Source organism: Leucoraja erinacea, chromosome 38, assembly GCF_028641065.1.
Source record: "Leucoraja erinacea ecotype New England chromosome 38, Leri_hhj_1, whole genome shotgun sequence".
In the NCBI taxonomy this organism is placed as follows: domain Eukaryota; kingdom Metazoa; phylum Chordata; class Chondrichthyes; order Rajiformes; family Rajidae; genus Leucoraja; species Leucoraja erinaceus.
This window is the reverse complement of record NC_073414.1, coordinates 8,397,769-8,422,895: the sequence shown is the minus strand read 5'-3', so window position 1 is coordinate 8,422,895 and position 25,127 is coordinate 8,397,769. Positions and strand designations below refer to the sequence as shown.

Below are 25,127 nucleotides of genomic sequence, written 5' to 3'. Positions count from 1 at the left end.
CCTATCTTCTCCGTGGCCCCCACGGGTCCATGAACCAGTAGAAACGTCCCCCCCCCCCCCCGGCCTATCCAAGTCTCCCACACTTCCCAAGCCTAGACCAGTCCCAGTCCCACCACATACCAATACGGCGTTCCGATGAAGGACATTCTCCGGGCAAACGTGGCCGTAATTTGTGCTGAAATCCCAAAATCAGCTGGAAAGCAGAGAGAGAGAGTGAGGGAGAGTGAGAGAGAGAAGAACACACATTGGGAACAGGAGGCATCACGTTGTGTAGGAAGGAACTGCAGATGCTGGTTTACACTGAAGATAGACACAAAACACTGGAGTAAAGGGCCTGTCCCATGAGCATGCGACCTGCATGCGGCGAGCGCGACCAAACCGGAAGCGGGGGCCGCGTGGAGGTGGAGTGAGTGACGTGAAGTTCGAGCGAAGTCCGCGGGAAGTTCGCACGTGACGTACGGCATCGAGACACTGCGCACGCCCGTCAAGACGCTGCGTATGGCATCGAGGCGGCTGCGGGCTGGCAAGCCGTTGCCACGTGGAATGTTTGAACACGGTCAGTTTTTCGGAGCCCGGCGATTTCGGGACCAGCTCTGCACAACTCCATACGGCTCCGGCGATCGAAGTGGGACCGGCCCCGCGAGGCCGTACGGCTCAAGCGACCACGTTAGGTTGCGCTTGCCGCATGGAGTCACATGCTCGTGGGACAGGGCCTTAACTCAGCGGCTCAGGCAGGCTGCATCTCTGGAGAGAAGGAATGGGTGACGTTTCGGATCGGTCTCACTGAGGCAGCAACTCTACCACTGCACCATGGCACTTTCCGAAGCAGCCTCCTGTTATACAAAATTATAGCACTCACAGCACCAGAGACTCGAGTTTGATCCTGACTACGGGTGCTGTCTGTACGGAGTTTGCACGTTCTCCCCGTGACCCGCGTGGGTTTTCTCCGAGTTCTTCGGTTTCCCCTCACACTCCAAAGACGTGCAGGTTTGTAGGTTAATTGGCTTGGTGTGAATGTTAATTGTCTGTAGGATAGTGTTAGTGTGCGGGGATCGCTGGTCGGTGCGGACTAGGTGGGCCGAAGGGGCTGTATCTCTAAACTAAACCAAACTGAGCCAAGCTAAACGAAGGATAAAAAAGCCATTTGGGAAGATGCAGAGAGCGAGTAGCCAGCACTGAGAGTCTAGTGAAGGGCCTGTCCCACTTGGGTGTCATTTGCGTGTAATTTGCGTGACATCATTTACTCGTCACGACACGTGTGTCCAGACGCGCACGTGACGCGCGCATTACGTGCGGTCACGTATGTGCGCATCATGTGCACGCATCACGTGTGGTCCGGATATAGGCGGTCACGTGCAGCATCCCAGGATTTTGTGATGTTCAAATTCTCCGCGCACTATCTGCAAATCAGGCCCAAGTGGGACAGGCCCTGGACTCACCTAGTTTCACATCGCCGTTGTCATTGATGAGAATGTTTGCGCCCTGCGGTGGAAAGATAACACGATAACTTTAAACAAACAAGGACTGATCTCCCCCGTGTCACAATCACATTCTTAACCATTTAGACACCAGTGCGTGTATAGGTGAACAAAATACTGTATGTGGTATGTACCTTTGTTAGGTTCCTAATCACGAGCTCAACAAATTGTGTCTGCTTCATGACCCCCAGCAAAGCCCCAAACCACCCCCCATAGGGGGTCACGACCCCCAGGTTAAGAACCACTGACATAGACCCTGACGCACCCCACTCAATTTTGTTCCGTCAACTATCACAGTAGTTACGCCACTGTCCCACTTAGGAAACCTGAACGGAAACCTCTGGAGACTTTGCGCCCCACCCAAGGTTTCCGTGCAGTTCCCGGAGGTTGCCACAGGTTGCAGGTAGTGGAAGCAGGTAGGGAGACTGACAAAAACCTCCGGGAACCGCACGGAAACCTTGGGTGGGGCGCAAAGTCTCCAGAGGTTTCCGTTCAGGTTTCCTAAGTGGGACAGGGGCATTACACATTCTGATTGCCGGCTGGTACAGCAGAAGTATGTTTTGAAATCATATATTAACTCTTAGCTTGGCCAGGAATGGGCAGTTTGATATCAATGTATAAAAGATGGTGCTGATATATCTTACCTTAATATCTCGGTGTATCTTCCCCTGATTGTGTAAATATTCCAAACCCTAAAAGTAAACAAAGTAAGGAAAGATTTGAACCAAGGGTTTAGTTTGGTCTAGTTTCGTTTTCATATAGAGATAAAGCATGGAAACAGGCCCTTCAGCCCTCTGAATAGAATAGAATAGAATAGAATAGAATAGAATAGAATAGAATAGAATGCCTTTCATTGTCATTCAAACAGACAAGGTTTGAACGAAATTTCATTCCTACAGTCATGACATTACAAAAATAAACAAGACACACACTTAACACAATTTACACAAACATCCATCACAGTGAGTCTCCAACATCTCCTCACTGTGATGGAAGGCAAACTCTTATCTCTTCCCTTTGTTTTTCTCCCGTGGTCCCAGCAGTCCAACTGCAGCGTCGAGGCGACTGGGGCTCCCGATGTTAAAGCCCCCGGCGGGCGATGGTAAATCCCGCGGCCGTCTAAGCCGCGCCGGGCGATGTTAGGCCCCGCTCCGAGTAATTTAACCCACGATTCTGGCCGGAGAAGTTGCCGTTGCAGGAGCTCCGAAAAGCGGTCTCCCACCAGGGACCCGCGAGCTCCCGATGTTCACCGGGCCTGCGGGTGGAGTCTCCGAAGCTCCGAAGTTGGGTCGCAGCCGCGCGCCACCACAGCTCCTCCCCGCTCCGAAGTTGGCCAACTCCGCGACTGGAGCCCTCAGGTTGGAGCCTGCACCGCCATTCAATATGATCATGGCTGATCATCCAACTCAGTATCCTGTACCGAAGTTGGCCGGCTCCACGATGTTAGGCCCAACTACACCGGAAAAAGTCGTGTCCTCGTACAGGGAAGAGATTAAATGGTTTCCCCCATCACCCCCCCCCCCCCCCCCCCCCCCCCCCCACATATAGACAGCTAAAAAATAATCCGCTAATCCACGCCGACTAGCGATCACCCATTCACACTATGGCAGGCACCGGTTATTGATTGGGAACAATCAGCCATGATCACAATTAATGGCGGTGCTGGCTGCGAAGGGCCGAATGGCCTCCCCCTGCACCTATTTTCTATGTTTCTATGTTCCTATCCCACTTTCCCATCCGCTCCCTACACACTAGGGGCAATGTTACAGAGGGCCAATAGACCTACAAACCCGCGCGACTTTGGAGTGTCGGAGGAAGCCGCAGCACCCGGAGGAAATCCTAGCAGTCACTGGTAAATCATGCAAACTCCACACAGACAGCACCCGAAGTCAGGATCGTACCGGGGACTCCGACACTCTGAGGCAGCAGCTCCACTGAGATGGATGTTCCTTAATCCTCAAAGGTTCAAAGGTTCATTTATTGTCAGATACACCAATTGGTGTAGTGAAATTCGAGTTGCCATGGCAGCACATTAATAAGAATACAACATAACATTATAAATGAATTTAACATCAAACATAAACACATCCCCCCACAATGGTTCCCCCTGTGAGGGAAGGCACAAAGTCCAGTCCCCATCCCCTTGTCCTCCCATCAGTTTAGTTTATTGATTGTTTAGAGATTCAGCGCGGAAACAGGCCCTTCGGCCCACTGAGTCCATGCCGACCTGCGATCCCAGCACATGTGGATAAATGTGAGGTTATCCATTTTGGTGGCAAAAACGGGAAAGCAGACTATTATCTAAATGGTGGTCGACTAGGAAAAGGGGAGATGCAGCGAGACCTGGGTGTCATGGTACACCAGTCATTGAAAGTAGGCATGCAGGTGCAGCAGGCAGTGAAGAAAGCGAATGGTATGTTAGCTTTCATAGCAAAAGGATTTGAGTATAGGAGCAGGGAGGTTCTACTGCAGTTGTACAGGGTCTTGGTGAGACCACACCTGGAGTATTGCGTACAGTTTTGGTCTCCAAATCTGAGGAAGGACATTATTGCCATAGAGGGAGTGCAGAGAAGGTTCACCAGACTGATTCCTGGGATGTCAGGACTGTCTTATGAAGAAAGACTGGATAGACTTGGTTTATACTCTCTAGAATTTAGGAGATTGAGAGGGGATCTTATAGAAACTTACAAAATTCTTAAGGGGTTGGACAGGCTAGATGCAGGAAGATTGCTCCCGATGTTGGGGAAGTCCAGGACAAGGGGTCACAGCTTAAGGCTAAGAGGGAAATCCTTTAAAACCGAGATGAGAAGAACTTTTTTCACACAGAGAGTGGTGAATCTCTGGAACTCTCTGCCGCAGAGGGTAGTCGAGGCCAGTTCATTGGCTATATTTAAGAGGGAGTTAGATGTGGGCCCTTGTGGCTAAGGGGATCAGAGGGTATGGAGAGAAGGCAGGTACGGGATACTGAGTTGGATGATCAGCCATGATCATATTGAATGGCGGTGCAGGCTCGAAGGGCCGAATGGCCTACTCCTGCACCTAATTTCTATGTTTCTATAAACACTATCCTACACACACTGAGCTAATCTACTTACAAACCTGTACGTCTTTGGAGTGTGGGAGGAAACCAAAGGTCTCGGAGGAAACCCACGCAGGTCACGGGGAGAAGGGAATAAGGAAGTTCACCAAAGTCCAGCCCGTTATGTGCCTATTAATAAACGTGATTAAAATACACGCTGTTGCTGGTCATTGTCACATTTCTGTGTGGGAGGCAGGCACAGGCGGGGGAAACCAGGAGCTGAGATTAGACCAAAGGAGGTGTCTGTTGTAGGCAGCTGTCGTGTCAAGGGTCAAGGGAGTCAAGAGTCAAGGGTCAAGTCAAGATACAAGGGTCAAGGGTCAAGACAAAGCTCAAGATGTCAAGAGTGTTTTATTGTCATATATCCCAGATAGAACAATGTCTTGAGTAGGGAGCAACTGCCCACTATGCCAACGTCTGAAGAAGGGTTTCGTCCCAAAACGTTGCCTATTTCCTCCGCTCCATAGATGCTGCTGCACCCGCTGAGTTTCTCCAGCAATTTTGTGTACTGTGCCTACTATGTTCTGTTGTGCTGAAGCAAAGCAAGAATTTCAATTGTGCTATCAGGGACACATGACAATAAACTCTCTTGAATCTTGAATCTTGCAGATGCTGGTTTAAACCAAAGATAGACACAAAACGCTGGAGTAACTCAGCGGGACAGGCAGCATCTCTGGAGAGGAGGAATGCGTGATGTTCTGGGTCGGGACCCTTCTTCAGATAGAACAATGTCTTGAAATGTTAAAGCCGTCCATTCCCCCCCCCCCCCCCAACCCCCCTCACCTGTAGCGTTTCCCTGCTGATGTAGGCGATCTGGAGCTCGGACAGCGGGCCAGTGACTGTGGAAGAGAGAATGGAGAAGGTTAACCTGGTTACCTGCCCGCTGGGAACAGGCCCTGGGAAAGCAAGGGCTACTTGAACACATCTATTGTAGTGTCAATAGACAACAGGTGCAGGAGTAGGCCATTCGGCCCTTCGAGCCAGCACCGCCATTCAATGTGATCATGGCTGATCATAGATATAGATAGATATGCCATTTATTGTCACTATACATGTACAGTGAAACTGAAAGCTGCTCGTACTCAGTGCATACATACAATTTTACACAAAAAACAAGAAACAGAAAAACAAAACAGAAGGGAGATGGGGGGGGGGGAATAGGTGCACAAATTCTACGGCGCTACATACATATATACATATATACAGATGGAAGTCCGGGTTGGGCGGTGTAGTCAGTGCATGTGTGGATTTGAATTTATGGTAGATATAATTCTCGGAAAGCAACTATTCCTGAGTCTGTTTGTCCTGGATTTGATGCACCTATAGCGCCTTCCAGAGGGCAGCAGGTCGAACAGTCCAAACGCAGGATGGGAGCTGTCTTTGGTGATCTTCTTTGCCCTGCTAAGGCAGCGGGAGGTGTAGATGTCCATCAGGGAGGGGAGAGGGCAACCAATGATCCTCTGCGCTGTCCTGGTTACCCTCTGAAGCCTCTCCCTGTCTGCCATGGTGCAGCTGCCATACCATGCTGTAATGCAGTATGTCAGCAGGCTCTCGATGGACGAGCGGTAGCCTGCTGACATACTGCATTACAGCATGGTATGGCAGCTGCACCATGGCAGACAGGGAGAGGCTTCAGAGGGTAACCAGGACAGCGCAGAGGATCATTGGTTGCCCTCTCCCCTCCCTGATGGACATCTACACCTCCCGCTGCCTTAGCAGGGCAAAGAAGATCACCAAAGACAGCTCCCATCCTGCGTTTGGACTGTTCGACCTGCTGCCCTCTGGAAGGCGCTATAGGTGCATCAAATCCAGGACAAACAGACTCAGGAATAGTTGCTTCCCGAGAATTATATCTACCATAAATTCAAATCCACACATGCACTGACTACACCGCCCAACCCGGACTTCCATCTGTATATATGTATATATGTATGTAGCGCCGTAGAATTTGTGCACCTATTCCCCCCCCCCCCATCTCCCTTCTGTTTTGTTTTTCTGTTTCTTGTTTTCCCCAATCAGTACCCCGTTCCTGTCTTCTCCACATATCCCCTGACTCCGCTATCTTTAAGGGGAGTATCTAGCTCTCTCTTGAAAGCATCCAGAGAATTCCACAGACTCACCACTCTCTATGAGTAAAAGTGTTTCCTCGTCTCTGTTCTAAATGGCTTGCTCCTTATTCTTAAACTGTGGCCCCTTGTTCTGGACTCCCCCAACATCGGGAACATGTTTCCTGCCTCTAGTGTGTCCAAATCCTTAACAATCTTATATGTTTCAATGAGATACCCTCTCATCCTTCTAAACTCCAGAGTGTACAAGCCCAGCTGCTCCATTCTCTCACCATGACAGTCCCGCCATCCCGGGAATTAACCTTGTAAACCTACGTTGCACTCCCTCAATAGCAAGAATGTCCTTCCTCAAATTAGGGGACCAAAACTGTACACAATACTCCAGGTGTGGTCTCACTAGGTCTCTGTACAACTGCAGAAGGACCTTTTTGCTCCTATACTCAACTCCTCTAAGAAACATAGAAACAGAGAAAATAGGTGCAGGAGGTGGCCATTCGGCCCTTCGAGCCAGCACCGCCATTCATTGTGATCATGGCTGATCGTCCCCTATCAATAACCCGTGCCTGCCTTCTCCCCATATCCCTTGACTCCACTAGCCCCTAGAGCTCGATCTAACTCTCTGTTAAATCCATCCAGTGACTTGGCCTCCACTGCCCTCTGTGGCAGGGAATTCTATAAGTTCACAACTCTCTGGGTGAAAAAGTTTTTTCTCACCTCAGTCTTAAATGTCCTCCCCTTTATTCTAAAACTGTGGCCCCTGGTTCTGGACTCGCCCAACATTGGGAACATTTTTCCTGCATCTAGCTTGTCCAGTCCTTTTATAATTTTATATTTTTACTAGACCAAGTGCAGACCCGTTGGGTCTGCTCCCCCAATGGTGTGATTCCCCCAACCCAATATTCCACCATGCACCCGTCTCCTCCAATGGAACTGAAGCCGTTGCCAAATGTAAGTTTCCAGCACTTCCCTGACTCCCTCAATTGCACCTCCCCTGCCTGCTGCAGCAGTGAAAAGTTCAGTGTTCCTGTCTTGCAACTTTGTTTCGAAGTGTGTTGGAAGCTGATAGGAAGGAGCAGCCGTCAACGAATCAAAAGGCAGGAAGGGATCCGTACTGCAGGCGGACGGCGGATGGATTTGAGTTTTATATATTAATAGATAGATATTCATATTTTATCTCATTATAAAGGCCAACATGCCATTCACTTTCATCACTGCCTGCTGTACCTGCATGCTTACTTTCATAGACTGATGAACAAGGACCCCCAGATCCATGTTGCCTGCATGGAGCGTGTCACCTTTGACAGACATTTGATTCTTTTGAAACCTCTTTTTTTGTTTTTGTGTTAAAGCCGGCAGCCCCCTCAGTTCAGTTCATGTTTGTTAATTTTAGAAGTGTGAACTTTGTCCCAGCTAACTAGAGGAAGAGAGGTGACAGTTGTGAAACCACAGAGACAGTGGATGTGGAGACTGACCACCACACATACAACCTGACTCAGTGCCTGCGGGTCAGTGCAGTCTCTGCGGTCACATGTGCGGCATGGTGGCACAGCGGTAGAGTTGGTGCCTCACAGACCCGGGTTCCATCCTGACTACGGGTGCTGTCTGTACGGAGTTTGCACGTTCCCCCCCTGACCTGTGTGGGCTTTCTCCGGGTGCTCCGGTTTCCTCCCACACTCCGCAGACGTGCAGGTTAGTAGGTTAATTGGCTTTGGTATAAATTGTAAATTGTCCCAAGTGTGCGTGTGTGTGTGTGTAGGATAGTGCTAGTGTGCGGGGATCGCTGGTCGGCACGGACTCGGTGGGCCGAAGGGCCTGTTTCTACAATGTATCTCTAAATTAAATATCTTGAATTCGTCAGAGCAGATCAGGAGGAACTGAGACAGTTATAGCCCTGTCCCACTGTACGAGTTCATTCCAAGAGCTCTCCCGAGTTTGCCCTTATTCAAACTCGGAGATTTACGGTAATGGCCACTCGTCGGTACTCGGGGCTCTCGTGGACATTTTTCAACATGTTGAAAAATCTTCACGAGTCTTCCCGTGCTTACCTGCCGTTAGCGAGTCTTCCCGAGTACCTGACGTTAGCGTTACGAGCTGCTCGTCCCCGAGCTCCGACGTACCCGCTACGTACATTCTCCGTGCTTACCACGAGTTTGATTTTTTTTAAACTCGGGAGAGTTCTTGGAATGAACTCGTACCGTGGGACAGGGCTATTAACCTGCGTCGCAGAGATGCCTGGCTAGGGCGCCATCTTATACATAGTACAACCTGACCAGTCTGAAGAAGGGTCTCGACCCAAAACGTCACCCATTCCTTCTCTCCAGAGACGCTGCCTGTCACGCTGAGTTACTCCAGCTTATCGTGTCTACCTTTGTATGACCTGATCTGTTGGGATGTTTAAGAAAGAACTGCAGATGCTGGAAAAATCGAAGGTAGACAAAAATGCTGGAGAAACTCAGTGGGTGAGGCAGCATCTGTGGAGCGAAGGAATAGGGGATGTTTCGGGTCGAGACCCTTCTTCAGACTGATGAAGGATAGCGTGCAGAATCTAGATAGCATGCAAAATGAAACGAAAGTGGATGCGTGGGCACTGATGTGAAACTGTGTCCCCATGGGGATATCCATGCTCTATCACTCCAGATCACACTGTACTGTGTTACTGTCAGGTCAAGGCATAGCCTTGCAACTGGTATCATGTAGTCCATGTAGTCCAGTTCAACCTGGGGGACATGCTCATCCTTCATGGGCAGTCTGCTTTGGAGGACCAGGCGGAAGAGATCTTTATTAAACACGGGCTGGAAAGCCGACACAGCGACTCACTGTGGAATGCGAAAGGCCAGTCAGAACACTAAGGGTTAGGGTTAGAGTTAGAGTTAGAGTTAGAGTTAGAGTTAGAGTTAGAGTTAGAGTTAGAGTTAGAGTTAGAGTTAGAGTTAGAGTTAGAGTTAGAGTTAGAGTTAGAGTTGGGGTTGGGGTTGGGGCTGGGGTTGGGGTTGGGGGTTGGGCCTGGGGCTGGTTGGGCCTGGGGCTGGGGTTGGGGTTGGGGTTGGGGTTGGGGCTGGGGTTGGGGCTGGGGTTGGGGTTGGGGCTGGGGTTGGGGTTGGGGTTGGGGCTGGGGTTGGGGTTGGGGTTGGGGTTGGGGCTGGGGTTGGGGCTGGGGTTGGGGCTGGGGTTGGGGTTGGGGTTGGGGTTGGGGTGGGGGTGGGGTTGGGGTTGGGGTTGGGGTTGGGGTTGGGGTTGGGGCTGGGGTTGGGGCTGTTGGGGTTGGGGTTGGGGCTGGGGTTGGGGTTGGGGTTGGGGTTGGGGTTGGGGTTGGGGTTGGGGTTGGGGTTGGGGTTGGGGTTGGGGTTGGGGCTTTGGGGTTGGGGTTGGGGCTGGGGTTGGGGCTGGGGTTGGGGTTGGGGTTGGGGTTGGGGCTGGGGCTGGGGTTGGGGTGGGGGGGGGGGCTGGGGTTGGGGCTGGGGTTGGGGTTGGGGCGGGGGTTGGGGGTGGGAGCTGGGGTGGGGGTTGGGGCTGGGGTTGGGGTTGGGGCTGGGGTTGGGGCTGGGGTGGGGGTGGGGGCTGGGGTTGGGGTGGGGGCTGGGGTTGGGCCTGGGGCTGGTGTTGGGCCTGGGGTCGGGGTTGGGGTTTGGGGTGGGGTTGGGGTTGGGGCTGGGGTTGGGGTTGGGGCTGGGGTTGGGGCTGGGGTTGGGGTTGGGGTTGGGGTTGGGGTTGGGGTTGGGGCTGGGGTTGGGGTTGGGCTTGGGGTTGGGGCTGGGGTTGGGGTTTTGGGGTTGGGGTTGGGGCTGGGGTTGGGGCTGGGGGTTGGGCGTGGGGTTGGGGTTGGGGGGGGGGTGGGGTTGGGGTTGGGGTTGGGGTTGGGGTTGGGGTTTGGGTTAGGGCTAGGGCTATGGTTAGGGCTAGGGCTAGGGCTAGGGATAGGGCTAGGGTTAGGGCTAGGTTTAGTGTTAGGAATAGGGACAGGGACAGGGACAGGGACAGGGACAGGGACAGGGACAGGGACAGGGACAGGGACAGGGACAGGTTTAGTGTTAGGAATAGGGATCGGGCTAGGGCTTGGGACGGGGAAAGGGATAGGGATAGGGATAGGGACAGGGATAGGGATAGGGATAGGGATAGGGATAGGGATAGGGATAGGGATAGGGATAGGGATAGGGATAGGGATAGGGATAGGGATAGGGATAGGGTTAGGGTTAGGGTAAGGCAGCATTCGGGTTAGGGTTAGGGTTAGGACTAGGGTTAGGATTAGGGCTGGGGTTAGGGTTAGGGTTAGGCAGCAACTGGACTGCCGCGCCACCGTGCACCGTGGCACATTACAGCGGTGTGATTTTCCTGGAAAGGGGACAATTGGCTTAAAGTTTGAAGAAAGCGAGACGTACCGTGGTAAATATCCTGTAGTGAGCCACCTCCACAGAACTCCATACAAATCCACAACTTGTTGGACCTGGTGGAAGATTATAAAACAGGGCACCCATCAGGGAAAGTTGGTCTCAACATACAATAAAAGTGGCATAACACGGAACCAGTGATTAAGTGACCAATGGTTGGTGTGGACTCGATGGGCCGAAGGGCCTATTTCCATGCTGTGTCTCCAAAATAAAATAATCTATTTAAATTGAACTTTCACAGTAACTCACTCTCATTTAACCTTACATCCTCATACGCTCATCTCCGCAGCAGAATCAGAGTCACACAGCATGGAAACAGGCCCTTCGGCCCATCAAGACCATGTTGACCATCAAACAGCCATTTGCATGAATCCCATTTTATTCTCCCGATATCCCATCAACTCATCCCCCACATTCCCTACATTACATCCCTCACCTACACCAATTAAACTTCCGACCGACACATATTTGGGATGTGGGTAAAGACCAAAACATCCAGGGGATGTTTTGGTCTTTACCCACATCCCAAATATGGGTAGGAAGGAACTGCAGATGCTGGTTTAAACCGGAGATAAGACACTAAATGCTGGAGTAACTCAGGCATCTCTGGAGAGAAGGAATAATGGGTGACGTTTCAGGTCGAGACCCTTCTTCAGACTGATGTAGACTCACCCAGGGGTAATCAGTTTCTTCCCAGCTGTTATCAGGCACCCTGCAGGTTTGTAGGTTATTTGGCTTGCATGACAATATCAATTGTCCTGAGTGTGTGTAGGATAGTGTTAGTGTGCGGGGATCGCTGGTTGGCACGGACCTGATGGGCCGAAGGGTCTGTTTCCATGCTGTATCTCTAAACTAAACTAAACTGAATCATCTTAAAACAACCAGAGAGCAGTCCTGAGCTATTATCGACCTCAATGGCCATCGGACTATCTTTGATCGGACTTTGCTGGCTTTACCTTGGGAGAACTCTTGAATTACCTCGTACAGTGGGATAGGGGCTTAAACGTAAAAGATTGTCCCCGGTGTATGTAGGATGGTGTGAATGTGTGGGGATCGCTGGTCGGTGCGGACTCGATGGGCCGAAGGGACTGTTTCTGCGATGTATCTCTAAACTAAACTAATCTAAAAAATATAAATAGTGTTCCCATCACTAAATCCTTCCCCTTCCCTGCCAGCAACATATTGACTCTTTTATAAATTGAGTTTGGTTTATTAGTCCCACGCACACAGGTATATTTTCATATCCATGTACCTGACTCTAATAGACCCAGCCTCAACTACCTCCTTTGGCCCCTTGTTCCATACACCCATCTAAGATGCCCCTTGTGGCGCCACCTGGTGGTTAGGCCACTTACTGAGCTAACCCTCAGCGCTAGGTCTGGCATGGTCACGTGGCAGGTTTGGCGGGAAGGAGTCGTCACGTGGCTTAGGGTGTGTGAGTGTGCCCTGGTATATATGTATATAACTCTGGGAGAACCCTCGCGTGAGCTGTTCTCTGCATATCACAATAAAGATGGGGATCGTGACAGAATCCTCCCCGTGGCGCTCCCTGGAAGCGACAGTGCGATGCTCTTCGTGACGCGTCGGGCAACAATTCTGTCGACGACAGAAGCCAACAGCAAGCTACGAGTCATCTGACACACGAGCGAACGAACGATAAAGATCACTTTATTGCGGGTCGCGGGTCCCTGGTGGGAGACCGCTTTTCGGAGCTCCCGCAACGGTAACTTCTCCCGCCAGGTTAGAAACGACCCCGAGCGGGGCCTTACATCGCCCGGCGCGGCTTTAACGGCCACGGGGACTTACCATCGCCCGCTGGGGACTCCAACATCAAGACCCGAAGCAGGGCCTTACATCGCCCGATGCGGCGTGCACGGCTGCGAGACTTACCATCGCCCGCCGGGGGCTTTAACATCGGGAGAAGAATAAAGAACAGGGGGGAGACGAGACTTTGCCTTCCATCACAGTGAGGAGGTGTTTGGAGATTCACTGTGATGGATGTTTGCGTAAATTGTGTTAATTGTGTGTCTTGGCATTTTTTTCCTTGTTTGTATGACTGCAGAAACGTAATCTCGTTTGAACTTGGGTTCAAATGACAATAAACGTTATTCTATTCTATTCTACGTTGTTTCACAACATGTGTCTTGCAATACCTTCAGGTTTCTATTAAATCTTTCCCATCTCAGTAAATCTACAGTATATCCTCTAGTTCTTGATCGAAGACTCTGTGTATTCACGCTCCCTATTCACCTCATGGTCCTATCCATCTCTATAAGGTCACCCTTCAGCCTCCTGTGCTGCTGGCAATAAAATCCTCTGGCAGATCGTTCCAGATACACACCACCCTCATACCTGATGTAGCTTCCATGATATGCCACAATGTTCTGGTGCATGCAGGATTTCACGATGGATATCTCTTGCTGAATAACGGAAAAGTCGTCATCTGTGAGGAGGAGTAAAATAAGATCATCAGGCAGTGAGGAAGACAGTAGACAGTAGACAATAGACAATAGGTGCAGGAGTAGGCCATTCGGCCCTTCGAGCCAGCACCGCCATTCAATGTGATCATGGCTGATCATCCCCAATCAGTACCCCATTCCTGCCTTCTCCCCATATCCCCTGACTCCGCCACATTTAAGAGCCCTATCTAGCTCTCTCTTGAAAGCATCCAGAGAACCTGCCTCCACTGCCCTCTGAGGCAGAGAATTCCACAGACTCACAACTCTCTGTGAGAAAAAGTGTTTCCTCGTCTCCGTTCTAAATGGCTTACCCCTTATTCTTAAACTGTGTGGCCCCTAGTTCTGGACTCCCCCAACATCGGGAACATGTTTCCTGCCTCTAGCGTGTTCAAACCCTTATCAATCTTATATGTTTCAATAAGATAAGATACCCTCTCATCCTTCTAAACTCCAGAGTGTACAAGCCCAGCCGCTCCATTCTCTCAGCATATGACAGTCCCGCCATCCCGGGAATTAACCTTGTAAACCTACGCTGCACTCCCTCAATAGCAAGAATGTCCTTCCTCAAATTAGGGGACCAAAACTGCACACGATACACCAGGTGTGGTCTCACTAGGGCCCTGTACAACTTAAAGATCGTGGAGTCAGGGGATATGGGGAGAAGGCAGGAACGGGGTACTGATTGGGGATGATCAGCCATGATCACATTGAATGTCGGTGCTGGCTCAAAGTGTCGAATAGCCTACTCCTGCACCTATTGTCTATTGTCTATTGAATGGGTGACATTTCAGGTTGAGACCGATCTTCAGACTGGAACCAAGCCTGAAAAATTCACAATTTACACCTTGAACGGTGTAGGCGACAGCAGCAAAACAAAAACAAAGAACAAACCGACGGAATTACGGCACTAACACAGACCAGGAAACACTGGCCCGGAACATTCCGCCCGCCGAACCTCTGGGCTTGTGGTGTTGTTAACCAACAGTAAACAAGACTGGAACAAACAAACTGAAAGGAGAGTGTGTCTGACGTCAGTGCTGCAGTCAAGAGCGCTGCAGCTGAAACTGTCACCCTTCATAGAAACTGCTTGGAGGCCCGACATAGTCAGAACCAGACTCACCCACCTCTGATCACCAAGGCAACCATCACGTACATTGATATAGTGCCTATAGAGGGAGTGGGCCACGCCATTATCAGGCTTGTGAACGGGCCTTCCATAAGTAGGGTACTGTCCGATTCACCTCTACCTCATTGCGGACATTGGACATTGTCTCTGGAACCAGGCATGGAAATCGCTATCAAAACATGGGGGGGGGGACACACACAATTTCTTGGTGGCCACTTGCACGCATGCGCACACACACACGAGGTTTCGGCCGTGGGCCCTGTGGACGGTAACATCAGGAGCTGACCTGGTTGGTGCCCAACTCCGAACTCCAGCAACAGCAGCATCATCGTGAGGATTTCTTCCTGAGGAGACTGAAGAAGGTCCATCTGTCTTCTCAGATCCTGGTGAACTTCTACCGCTGAACCATCGAGAGCATCCTTACCAACTGCATCACAGTATGGTATGGCAACTGCTCTGTCTCCGACCGGAAGGCATTGCAGAGGGTGGTGAAAATTGCCCAACGCATCACCGGTCCCACGCTCCCCTCCATTGAGTCTGTCCAAAGCAAACGTTGTCTGCGGAGGGCGCTCAGCATCGCCAAGGACTGATCTCACCCCAACCATGGACTGTTTACCCTCCTACCATCCGGGAGGCGCTACAGGTCTCTCCGTTGCCGAACCAGCAGGTCGAGGAACAGCTTCCTTCCGGCGGCTGTCACTCTACTCAACAACGTACCTCGGTGACTGCCAATCACCCCCCCCCCCCCCCCCCCACCCGGACTTTTTATTCAAATCGTTTGCTATGTCGCTCTTCAAGGGAGATGCTAAATGCATTTCGTTGTCTCTGTACTGTACACTGACAATGACAATTAAAATTGAATCTGAATCTGAATCTGTGAGGGTTGAATCGCCCCGATCGCGGGGTCTTTCATCGGCCAGCGGGAGCTTCAACGTCGGGAGCCTCAATGGCCTCGATGCAGCAGTTATTAACTATGAAATCTTTTCCCCTTCACCTTGAACCTATGTCCTCTGGTCCTCGATTCCCCTACTCTGGGCAAGAGACTCTGAGCATCTACCCGATCTATTCCTCTCATGATTTAAGTTTGATTTGATTGTGTGATGCATAGTATTGTTTGAACAGACTGTACAGCCAGCAAAGCAAGGCTTCTCACTGTATCTCAATACACATACCAATAATAATCCTAAACCATCAAAGAAGGTTAGGCCTCAAACAGAACCAGCAATGCAGAAGTGCATAACAGGGCAGAGAATAGTGTAGATAGCTTGCGTTGAGACAGAGCCTGTTTAGTTTAGTTTTATTGTGGTCAGAATCTAATAATACTAAAAATTTAGGAGATATTTCTTTACTCAGAGTCTAGGAGAAAGGATTTTTTTCCCTAAGGCAATGCTTGAGGCAGAAATCATTCCTTTAGTTTAGAGATACAGCACGGAAACAGGCCCTTCGGCCCACCCTGTCCATGCCGACCAGCGATCCCCGCACACTAACACTATCCCTCACACACTCGGGCCAATTTACAATTTTATACCAAGGCAATTAACCTACAAACCTGCACGTCTTTGGAGTGTGGGAGGAAACCGAAGATCCCGGAGAAAACCCACACAGGTCACGGGGAGAACGTGCAAACTCCGTACAGACAGCACCAGTAGTCGGGATTGAACCCGGGTCTCTGGCGCTGTGAGGCAGCAACTCTACCGCTGTGCCCCCATGAGAATGCTCTTTCCTACGTTTGGGTTACATTGATTAAGGAATATTCATCGTGACTAACAGATCAGACTGAATGAGGAACACAGTATGCGGAACAAGCTTCAAGTTCAGTTCTCTACCTGAGTTAGTTAGTTGGAGAAACAGCATGGAAACAGGCCCTTCGGCCCACCGAGTCCATACCGACCATTGCACTAGTGTTATGATACCCCACTTTCTCATCCACTCCCTACACACCAGAGGTCGTTGTCTTTGTATGGAGCTCAATCAACCTACAAACCTGCACGTCTTTGGAGTGTGGGAGGAAACCGGAGCACCCGGAGAAAACCCACGTGGTTACAAATTCCACACAGACAGCAGCAGAAGTCAGGATCGAACCCTCGACTCTGGCGTTGTGCCCTACCCGCTGAGCCCCAACCGTGTCGCTCCAGATTCAGATTCAATTTTTAATTGTCATTGTCAGTGTACAGTACAGAGACAACGAAATGCATTTAGCATCTCCCTTGAAGAGCGACATAGCAAACGATTTGAATAAAAAAATAATAAGTGTCAGGCGGGGGGTTGGTGATTGTCAGTCACCAAGGTACGTTGTTGAGTAGAGTGACAGCCGCCGGAAAGAAGCTGTTCCTCGACCTGCTGGTTCGGCAACGGAGAGACCTGTAGCGCCTCCCGGATGGTAGGAGGGTAAACAGTCCATGGTTGGGGTGAGAGCAGTCCTTGGCGATGCTGAGCGCCCTCCGCAGACAGCGCTTGCTTTGGACAGACTCAATGGAGGGGAGCGAGGAACCGGTGATGCGTTGGGCATCACCGCATTACTGAACGTGGTACCCCCACAGCTCACAAATCAGCTCCTGTTCAAAGGGGAACCTCTCCCTCCACTTCCTAATCTTTGAGGTGGATGTGAAACATGAACAATTGTGTGTGAGACAGGCCGTGTCTCAGACTCTGGCAGAGCATTGAGGTCCCATCCCCCTCATTCCCATGTATTCATTCATTGATAAGTGATTTATCTTTCATTCATTTGGTCTATATCTCTCCGTATCACAGTCTATCTCTCATTTCCCTTTCCGCCGACTTTCAGTTTGAAGAAGGGTCTCATAAAGTCAGAAGACATAGGAGTAGAATTAGACCATTCGGCCCATCAACTACTCTGCCATTCAATCATGGCTGATCTATCTCTCCCTCTCAACCCCATTCTCCTGCCTTCTCCCCATAATCCCTGACACCCGTACTAATCAACAATCTATCTATCTCTGCCTTAAAAATACTTGACGACCTCCACAGCCTTCTATGGTAATGAATCCACAGATTCACCACCCTCTGACTAAAGAAATTCCTTCTTAAAGTCCTTTAATTCTGAGGCTGTGCCCTCTGTCCTAGACTCTCCCACTTGTGGAAACATCCTCTCCACATCCACTCTATCCAGGCCTTTCGCAATTCTGTAAGTTCCAACGAGGTTCCCCCTCATCCTTCTAACTCCAGCGAGTACAGGCCCAGCGTTGTCAAACGCTCATCGTAGGTTAACCCACTCATTCCTGGGATCATTCTTGTAAACCTGTTCTGGACCCACTCCAGAGCCAGCACATCCTTCCTCAGATATGGGGCCCAAAATTGCTCACAATATTCCAAATCCGGCCTGACCAGCGCCTTATAGAGCCTCAGTATTACATCCCTGTTTTCTAGTCCTAGGTGTCCACCACTCCTTCACATAGCCCTCTACTCCACCGAGGGCTGGGGCAGGCTTCGATTAGCACCAGGCCTCTGGGTGATGCGCTGCACACTCTCACCGCAGGCTTCCGTCCCCACAGAGAACTAGGCCTGCTGGCTGCCGTGGCAACCAGGAAGCGGCCTGGCCACATGAAAGCAAGGCCGCACCTCGCCTGCTCCCAGGCTCTGGGGCCCTGACAGGGAGTTATGTCATTGTCATAGGGACAGATGACAATAATAATCAATAAACCTTTTTTAAAGGCTCTTATGAGATTTGGATTTCACTTTATCGGCACTTAAAAAGCAAGTTCTAAATCCACTGTGGTCCTTATGGTGAGTCCTGATTGTATCCCACACACAGTGTGTCCTCACCCCTACCTGCCCCACTTCCGGGCCTATGTCCATGTGGACTCTAGAGGTATTCCATGAACACTGGGAGCAGCAGGGGGATCCAGCGTATCGTAGGTAAAGATTTAGAATAGATAAAGATTTATTGTAGAAATTTCTCCTCCTCTCTTTCCTAAATTAACATCCTTTAATTTTAAGGCTATGGTCTCTGGTCCTAGACTCTCCCACCAGTGGGACTATCCTCTCCACATGCACTCTATCCAAGCCTTTCACAATTCTGGTCGATGATCGGCACAGACTCAGTGGGCCGAAAGGCCTGTTTTTACGCTGTGCCTCTAAACTAAACAGAAACAGTCTATCTTGCTGTGTCTCAGATACAGGTCTTGTCCAGCTCTCTCACACAGTCTGACCACAACCCAGATTCTCTCCAACCCATCTCAACAGGCCCTTCGGCCCACGCCGACCAACTATCCCCACACACTAATACTATCCAACACACACTAGGGACAATTTACAATTTTACCAAAGCCAATTAACCTCCCTACCTGTACATCTTTGGAATGTGGGAGGAAACCGGAGCACCCGGAGAAAACCCACGCAGGTCACGGCGAGAACGTACAAACTCCGTACAGACAGCACCCATAGTCAGGATCGATCCTGGGTCTCCGGCGCTCCATTCGCTGTGAGGCAGCAACTCTACCACTGCGCCACCGTGACTGCCTGATAAGAGCTGGGATGAAACTGTCCCTGAATCTAGAGGTGTGGGTTTTCACACTTCTGTTCCTCTTGACGGACAGGGGAGAAGAGGGAGTGCGACTCGTCCTTGATTATGTTGCTGGCCTTGCCGAGGCAGCGTGAGGTGGAGACGGTGTCTGTGATGGAGCTGTGGGAGGCAGGGGCATGGAACATCAGAGCTTCCGACTGAATGTACCCTTACATAAGTCAGGTACCATCTGTAGGAAGGAACTGCAGATGCTGGTTTAAACCGAAGATAGACGCAAAAAGCTGGAGTAACTCAGCGGGACAGGCAGCATCTCTGGAGAGAAGGAATGGGTGACGTTTCCGGTCGAATTCGGGACTGGAGAATGGTCTCAACCCGAAACGTCACCCATTCCTTCTCTCCAGAGATGCTGCCTGTCCCGCTGAGTTACTCCAGCATTTTGTGTCGACCATCTGTAGTAAGATTGTTTCTGAACTGTATGCAAGAAAATAATTTCACTGTCCCAAGGTATATGTGACATTCAAGTAAAAAGGCACAAATTGCTGGATTCAGCAGATCAGGCAGCATCTCTGGAGAACGTGGATAGGTGACGTTTCAGGTCGGGAGCCTTCTGCAGACCGTTGACAGTCTGAAGCGATGTCAATAAAGAACCATTGAAGCAGCCCACTGAACCGAGGACTACCCAGCTGAATAGGATCTATTAACATCAATGTGTAGGAAGGAACTGCAGATGCTTGTTTAAACTGAAGATAGACACAAAAAGCTGGAGTAACTCAGCGGGACAGGCAGCATCTCTGGAGAGAAGGAATGGATGACGTTTTGGGTCGAGACCAGTCAGAAGAAGAGTTAACCTGCGTTTGGGTTCCATGTTGCATATTGTATGACCTGACCAGTCTGAAGAAGGGTCTCGGCCCGAAACGTCACCCGTTCCTTCTCTCCAGAGATGCTGCCTGTCCTGCTGAGTTACACCAGCTTTTGGTGTCTATCTTCTATTAACATCAGTGTTCTGCTTTGTCAGGGCTGTTCTTGCAGCCACGTGTTTATCCACTGTCCAGACCCCATCTGATGTGGGCAACGCTTAGAAACATAGACATAGAAAATAGGTGCAGGAGTAGGCCATTCGGCCCTTCGAGCCTGCACCACCATTCAATATGATCATGGCTGATCATCCAAATCAATATCCCACACCTGCCTTCTCTCCATACCCCCTGATCCCTTTAGCCACAAGGGCCACATCTAACTCCCTCTTAAATATAGCCAATGAACTGTGGCCTCAACTACCTTCCAGAGAATTCCACAGATTCACCACTCTCAGTTTAAAAAATGTTTTTCTCATCTCGGTCCTAAAGGATTTCCCCCTTATCCTTAAACTGTGACCCCTTGTTCTGGACTTCCCCAACATCGGGAACAATCTTCCTGCATCTAGCCTGTCCAACCCCTTAAGAATTTTGTAAGTTTCTAGAAGATCCCCCCTCAATCTTCTAAATTCGAGTGAGTACAAGCCGAGTCTATCCAGTCTTTCTTCATATGAAAGTCCTGACATCCCAGGAATCAGTCTTGTAAGAAGATAGACTTACCAGGTTCCATCTTGATGATCTTCACCGCTGCCAGCTGACCAGTATGTTTTTGCCGAGCCTGGAAGCAAACACGAAGATTTTAGTTTAGTTTAGAGAAACAGCGCGGAAACAGGCCCTTCGGCCCACCGAATCCGCGCCGACCAGCGATCCCCGCACACTAACACTACCCTATACACACTCGGGACAATTTTACATTTTACATTTATACCAAGCCAATGAACTCCAATTAATGTCTTTGGCGTGTGGGAGGAAACCGAAGATCTCGGAGGTCAAGATTCAAGATTCAAGGGAGTTTATTGTCATGTGTCCCAGATAGGACAATGAAATTCTTGCTTTGCTTCAGCACAACAGAATATAGTAGGCATGAATATAGAACAGATCAGTGTGTCCATATACCATTATATAAATATATACACACATGAATAAATAAAACAGATAAAGTGCAAATAAACAAATAATGGGCTTTTAATGTTCAGAGTTTTGTTTGAGTTGAGTTTAATAGCCTGATGGCTGTGGGGAAGTAGCTATTCCTGAACCTGGACGTTGCAGTCTTCAGGCTCCTGTCCCTTCTACCCGAAGGTAGCGGGGAGATGAGTGTGTGGTCAGGATGGTGTGGGTTCTTGATGATGCTGCCAGCCTTTTTGAGGCAGCGACTGCGATGAGAACGTACAAACTCCGCACAGGCAGCACCCGTAGTCAGGATCAAACCCGGGTCTCTGGCACTGTGAGGCAGCAACTCTACCGCTGCGCCACCGTGCCGCCATTTTGTTAAAAGGATTTAATTTTACATTTTGTAAAGCAACAGAACTCTCTAGCTTTGACAAGCCCTGCAGCTGCTTAATGGCCGACTACTGTTATTTTATTGCACTACTCTGGAGATGAGGCCGTGATTTCCTGAAAAAGGGTTTTGACTCGAAACATCCGGAGAAACAGGGATGCTGCCCGTCCCGCTGAGTTACTCCAGCATTTTGTGTCTATCTTCAGTGTAAACCAGCATCTGCAGTTCCTTCCTACACATGATAAGTTTAGTTTAGTTGGGCTTTATTGTGGCCATGTGTGCTGAGGTACTGTGAACAGCATCTTTACTACATGCTTTCCAGTCAGCGGAAAGACTATGCATGATTACAAAATATGTAGGAAGGAACTGCAGATGCTGGTTTAAATCGAATTCTGAAGAAGGGTCTCGACCCGAAACATCACCCATTCCTTCTCTCCAGAGACGCTGCCTGTCCCGCTGAGTTACTCCAGCTTTTTGTGTCTATCTTGGTTTATTGTCATGTGTACAGTGAATCTGGGGTGGCGGAGGAACTGAAGGATATCCACATTAAGCAGGAAATGGTGTTGGATAGACTGATGGGACTGAAGGCTGATAAATCCCCAGGGCCTGATGGTCTGCATCCCAGGGTACTTAAGGAAGTGTCTCCAGAAATCGTGGATGCGTTGGTGATAATTTTCCAATGTTCTATAGACTCAGGATCAGTTCCTGTGGATTGGAGGGTAGCTAATGTTATCCTACTTTTTAAGAAAGGCAGGAGAGAGAAAACAGGGAATTATAGACCAGTTAGCCTGACATCGGTGGTGGGGAAGATGCTGGAGTCAATTATAAAAGATGAAATAGCAGCACATTTGGATAGCAGTAACAGGATCGGTCCAAGTCAGCATGGATTTACGAAGGGGAAATCATGCTTGACTAATCTTCTGGAATTTTCTGAGGATGTAACTAGGAAAATGGACAAGGGAGAGCCAGTGGATGTGGTGTACCTGGACTTTCAGAAAGCATTTGATAAGGTCCCACATAGGAGATTAGTGGGCAAAATTAGGGCACATGGTATTGGGGGTAGGGTACTGACATGGATAGAAAATTGGTTGGCAGACAGGAAAAAAAGAGTAGGGATTAACAGGTCCCTTTCAGAATGGCAGGCAGTGATTAGTGGGATACCACAAGGCTCGCTGCTGGGACCGCAGCTATTTACAATATACATCAATGATTTAGATGAAGGGATTCAAAGTAACATTACCAAATTTGCAGATAAAGCTGGGTTGCAGTGTGAACTGTGAGGAGGATGCTATGAGAATGCAGGGTGACGTGGACAGGTTGGGTGAGTGGGCAGATGCATGGCAAATGCAGTTTAATGTGGATAAATGTGAGGTTATCCACTTTGGTAGCAAAAACAGGAAGGCAGATTATTATCTAAACGGTGTCAAGCTGGGAAAAGGGGAAGTACAACGGGATCTGGGGGTCCTTGTACATCAGTCAATGAAAGTAAGCATGCAGGTACAGCAGGCAGTGAAGAAAGCGAATGGCATGTTGGCCTTTATAACAAGAGGAGTTGTGTATAGGAGCAAAGAGGTCCTTCTGCAGTTGTACAGGGCCCTAGTGAGACCACACCTGGGGTATTGTGTGCAGTTTTGGTTCCCTAATTTGAGGAAGGACATTCTTGCTATTGAGGGAGTGCAGCGTAGGTTCACCAGGTTAATTCCAGGGATGGTGGAACTGTCATATGCTGAGAGAATGGAGCGGCTGGGCTTGTATACTCTGGAATTTAGGATGAGAGGGGATCTTATTGAAACATATAAGATTAATAATGGTTTGGACACACCAGAGGCAGAAAACATGTTCCCAATGTTGGGGGAGTCCAGAACGAGGGGCCACAGTTTAGGAATAAGGGGTAAGCCATTTAGAACGGAGATGAGGAAACACTTTTTCTCACAGAGAGTTGTGAGTCTGTGGAATTCTCTGCCTCAGAGAGGCCGGTTCTCTGGATACTTTCAAGAGAGAGCTTGATGGGGCTCTTAAAGATAGCGGAGTCAGAGGATATGGGGAGAAGGCAGGAACGGGGTACTGATTGGGGATGATCAGCCATGATCACATTGAATGGCGGTGCTGGCTCGAAGGGCCGAATGGCCTACTCCTGCACCTATTGTCTATTGTTTATTGTCTATTGAAATGCTTTTGTTGCGTGCTAACCAGTCAGCGGAAAGACTATACATGATTACAATCGAGCCGTCCACAATATACAGATACTGTTTGTGATAAAGGGAATAACGAGAATGGCATTTAGTGCAAGATAAAGTCCAATAAAGTCCAATCAAAGATAGTCCGAAGGTCTCCAATGAGGTAGATAGTAGTTCAGCACTGCTCTCTAGTTGTGGTAGGATGGTTCAGTTGCCTGATAACAGCTGGGAAGAAACTGCCCCTGAATCTGGAGGTGTGCGTTTTCACACTTCTGTACCTCTTGCCCGATGGGAGAGGGGAGAAGAGGGAGTGACTCCCGGAGAAAACCTATGAGGTCACGGGGAGAACGTGCAAACTCCGTACAGCCAGCACCCGCAGTCAGGATCGAACCCGGGTCTCTGGTGCTGTGAGGCAGCAACTCTACCGCTGCGCCACCGTGCCGCACAAATGATGCCAAGCTTTAAGCTGCAAGGATGCAATGAAGAAGGGTCTCGACCCGAAACGTCACCTATTCCTTCTCTCCAGAGATGCTGCCGGACCCGCTGATTTACTCCAGCTTTTTGTGTCTATTTCCATGTTTGCTTGTGGATTACAGAGAAGGCGATGGGATTTGATTCATGTGAAGGGCCTGAGGGGGGCCCTGGATGTGCTGGTTTGAGGTGCCGGCTTGCCTCAAGGGGAACACTACGCCCACACTCATCCACGCCTCCTGCTTTCAAGGGGGTTTTGATTTTGATGGGGAGATTTCCCACTTCCTGCGAGCTTGGAGGCTGCGGGGTTGCATTGCTTTGCACTGTTTCTCTCTGTGTCTTTCTCTCTCTCTCTCTCTCTCTCGTGTTTTCTCTCTCTCTCTTGCTCTCTCACCCTCTCTCTGCTCCCTGCCGTCTCCCTCTCCCTCTCTCTCTCTCTCGTTTTCTCTCTCTCTCTCTCTTGTTATCTCTCTCTCTGTCTCTCATATTCTCTCTGTCTCTCATTCTCTCTCATTCTCTCTCTCATTCTCTTTCTCTCTCATTCTCTCTATCGCTCTCTTCCTGTCTCTATCTATCTCTATCTCTATCTCTCTCTCTCTATTTATCTCTTGCTCTCTCTGTCATTCTCTCTCTGTATCTGTCTCTCTCTATCTCTCTCTCTCTCTCTCTCTATCTCTCTCTCTCTCTCTCTCTCTCTCTCTCTCTTTCTCTCTGTCTCTCTCTCTCTCTCTCTCTCTCTCTCTCTCTCTCTCTCTCTCTCTCTCTCTCTCTCTCTCTCTCTCTCTATCTCTCTCTCTCTCTCTATCTCTCTCTCTCTCTCTCTATCTCTCTCTCTCTCTCTCTCTCTCTCTCTCTCTCTCTCTCTCTCTCTCTCTCTCTCTCTCTCTCTCTCTCTCTCTCTCTCTCTCTCTCTCTCTCTCTCCCTCTCTCTCTCTCTCTCTCTGTCTCTCTCTCTCTCTCTCTCTCTCTCTCTCTCTCTCTCTCTCTCTCTGTCTCTCTCTCTCTCTCTCTCTCTCTCTCTCTCTCTCTCTCTCTCTCTCTCTCTCTCTCT

General features: G+C 49.7%; 1 protein-coding gene and 1 long non-coding RNA gene across 2 annotated transcripts in view; one reads left to right on the top strand and one right to left on the bottom strand.

The window, feature by feature from the left end:
* LOC129714259 (uncharacterized) overlaps window positions 1-23,798 on the top strand; it is a 110,859-nt gene extending 87,061 nt beyond the window's left edge. The window contains exon 2 of the long non-coding RNA XR_008726328.1: window positions 23,757-23,798. This is a non-coding gene — a long non-coding RNA (uncharacterized LOC129714259). The remainder of the gene's footprint in view (window positions 1-23,756) is intronic.
* LOC129714252 (mitogen-activated protein kinase kinase kinase kinase 5-like) overlaps window positions 1-25,127 on the bottom strand; it is an 86,118-nt gene that overhangs the window by 52,066 nt on the left and 8,925 nt on the right. The window contains exons 2-8 of the mRNA XM_055663799.1: window positions 20,651-20,708; window positions 13,361-13,451; window positions 11,000-11,064; window positions 5,341-5,396; window positions 2,123-2,170; window positions 1,440-1,482; window positions 121-193 (exon numbers count right to left, since the gene is read on the bottom strand). Of these exons, the coding sequence (XP_055519774.1) occupies window positions 121-193; window positions 1,440-1,482; window positions 2,123-2,170; window positions 5,341-5,396; window positions 11,000-11,064; window positions 13,361-13,451; window positions 20,651-20,708 (434 nt within the window). The remainder of the gene's footprint in view (window positions 1-120; window positions 194-1,439; window positions 1,483-2,122; window positions 2,171-5,340; window positions 5,397-10,999; window positions 11,065-13,360; window positions 13,452-20,650; window positions 20,709-25,127) is intronic.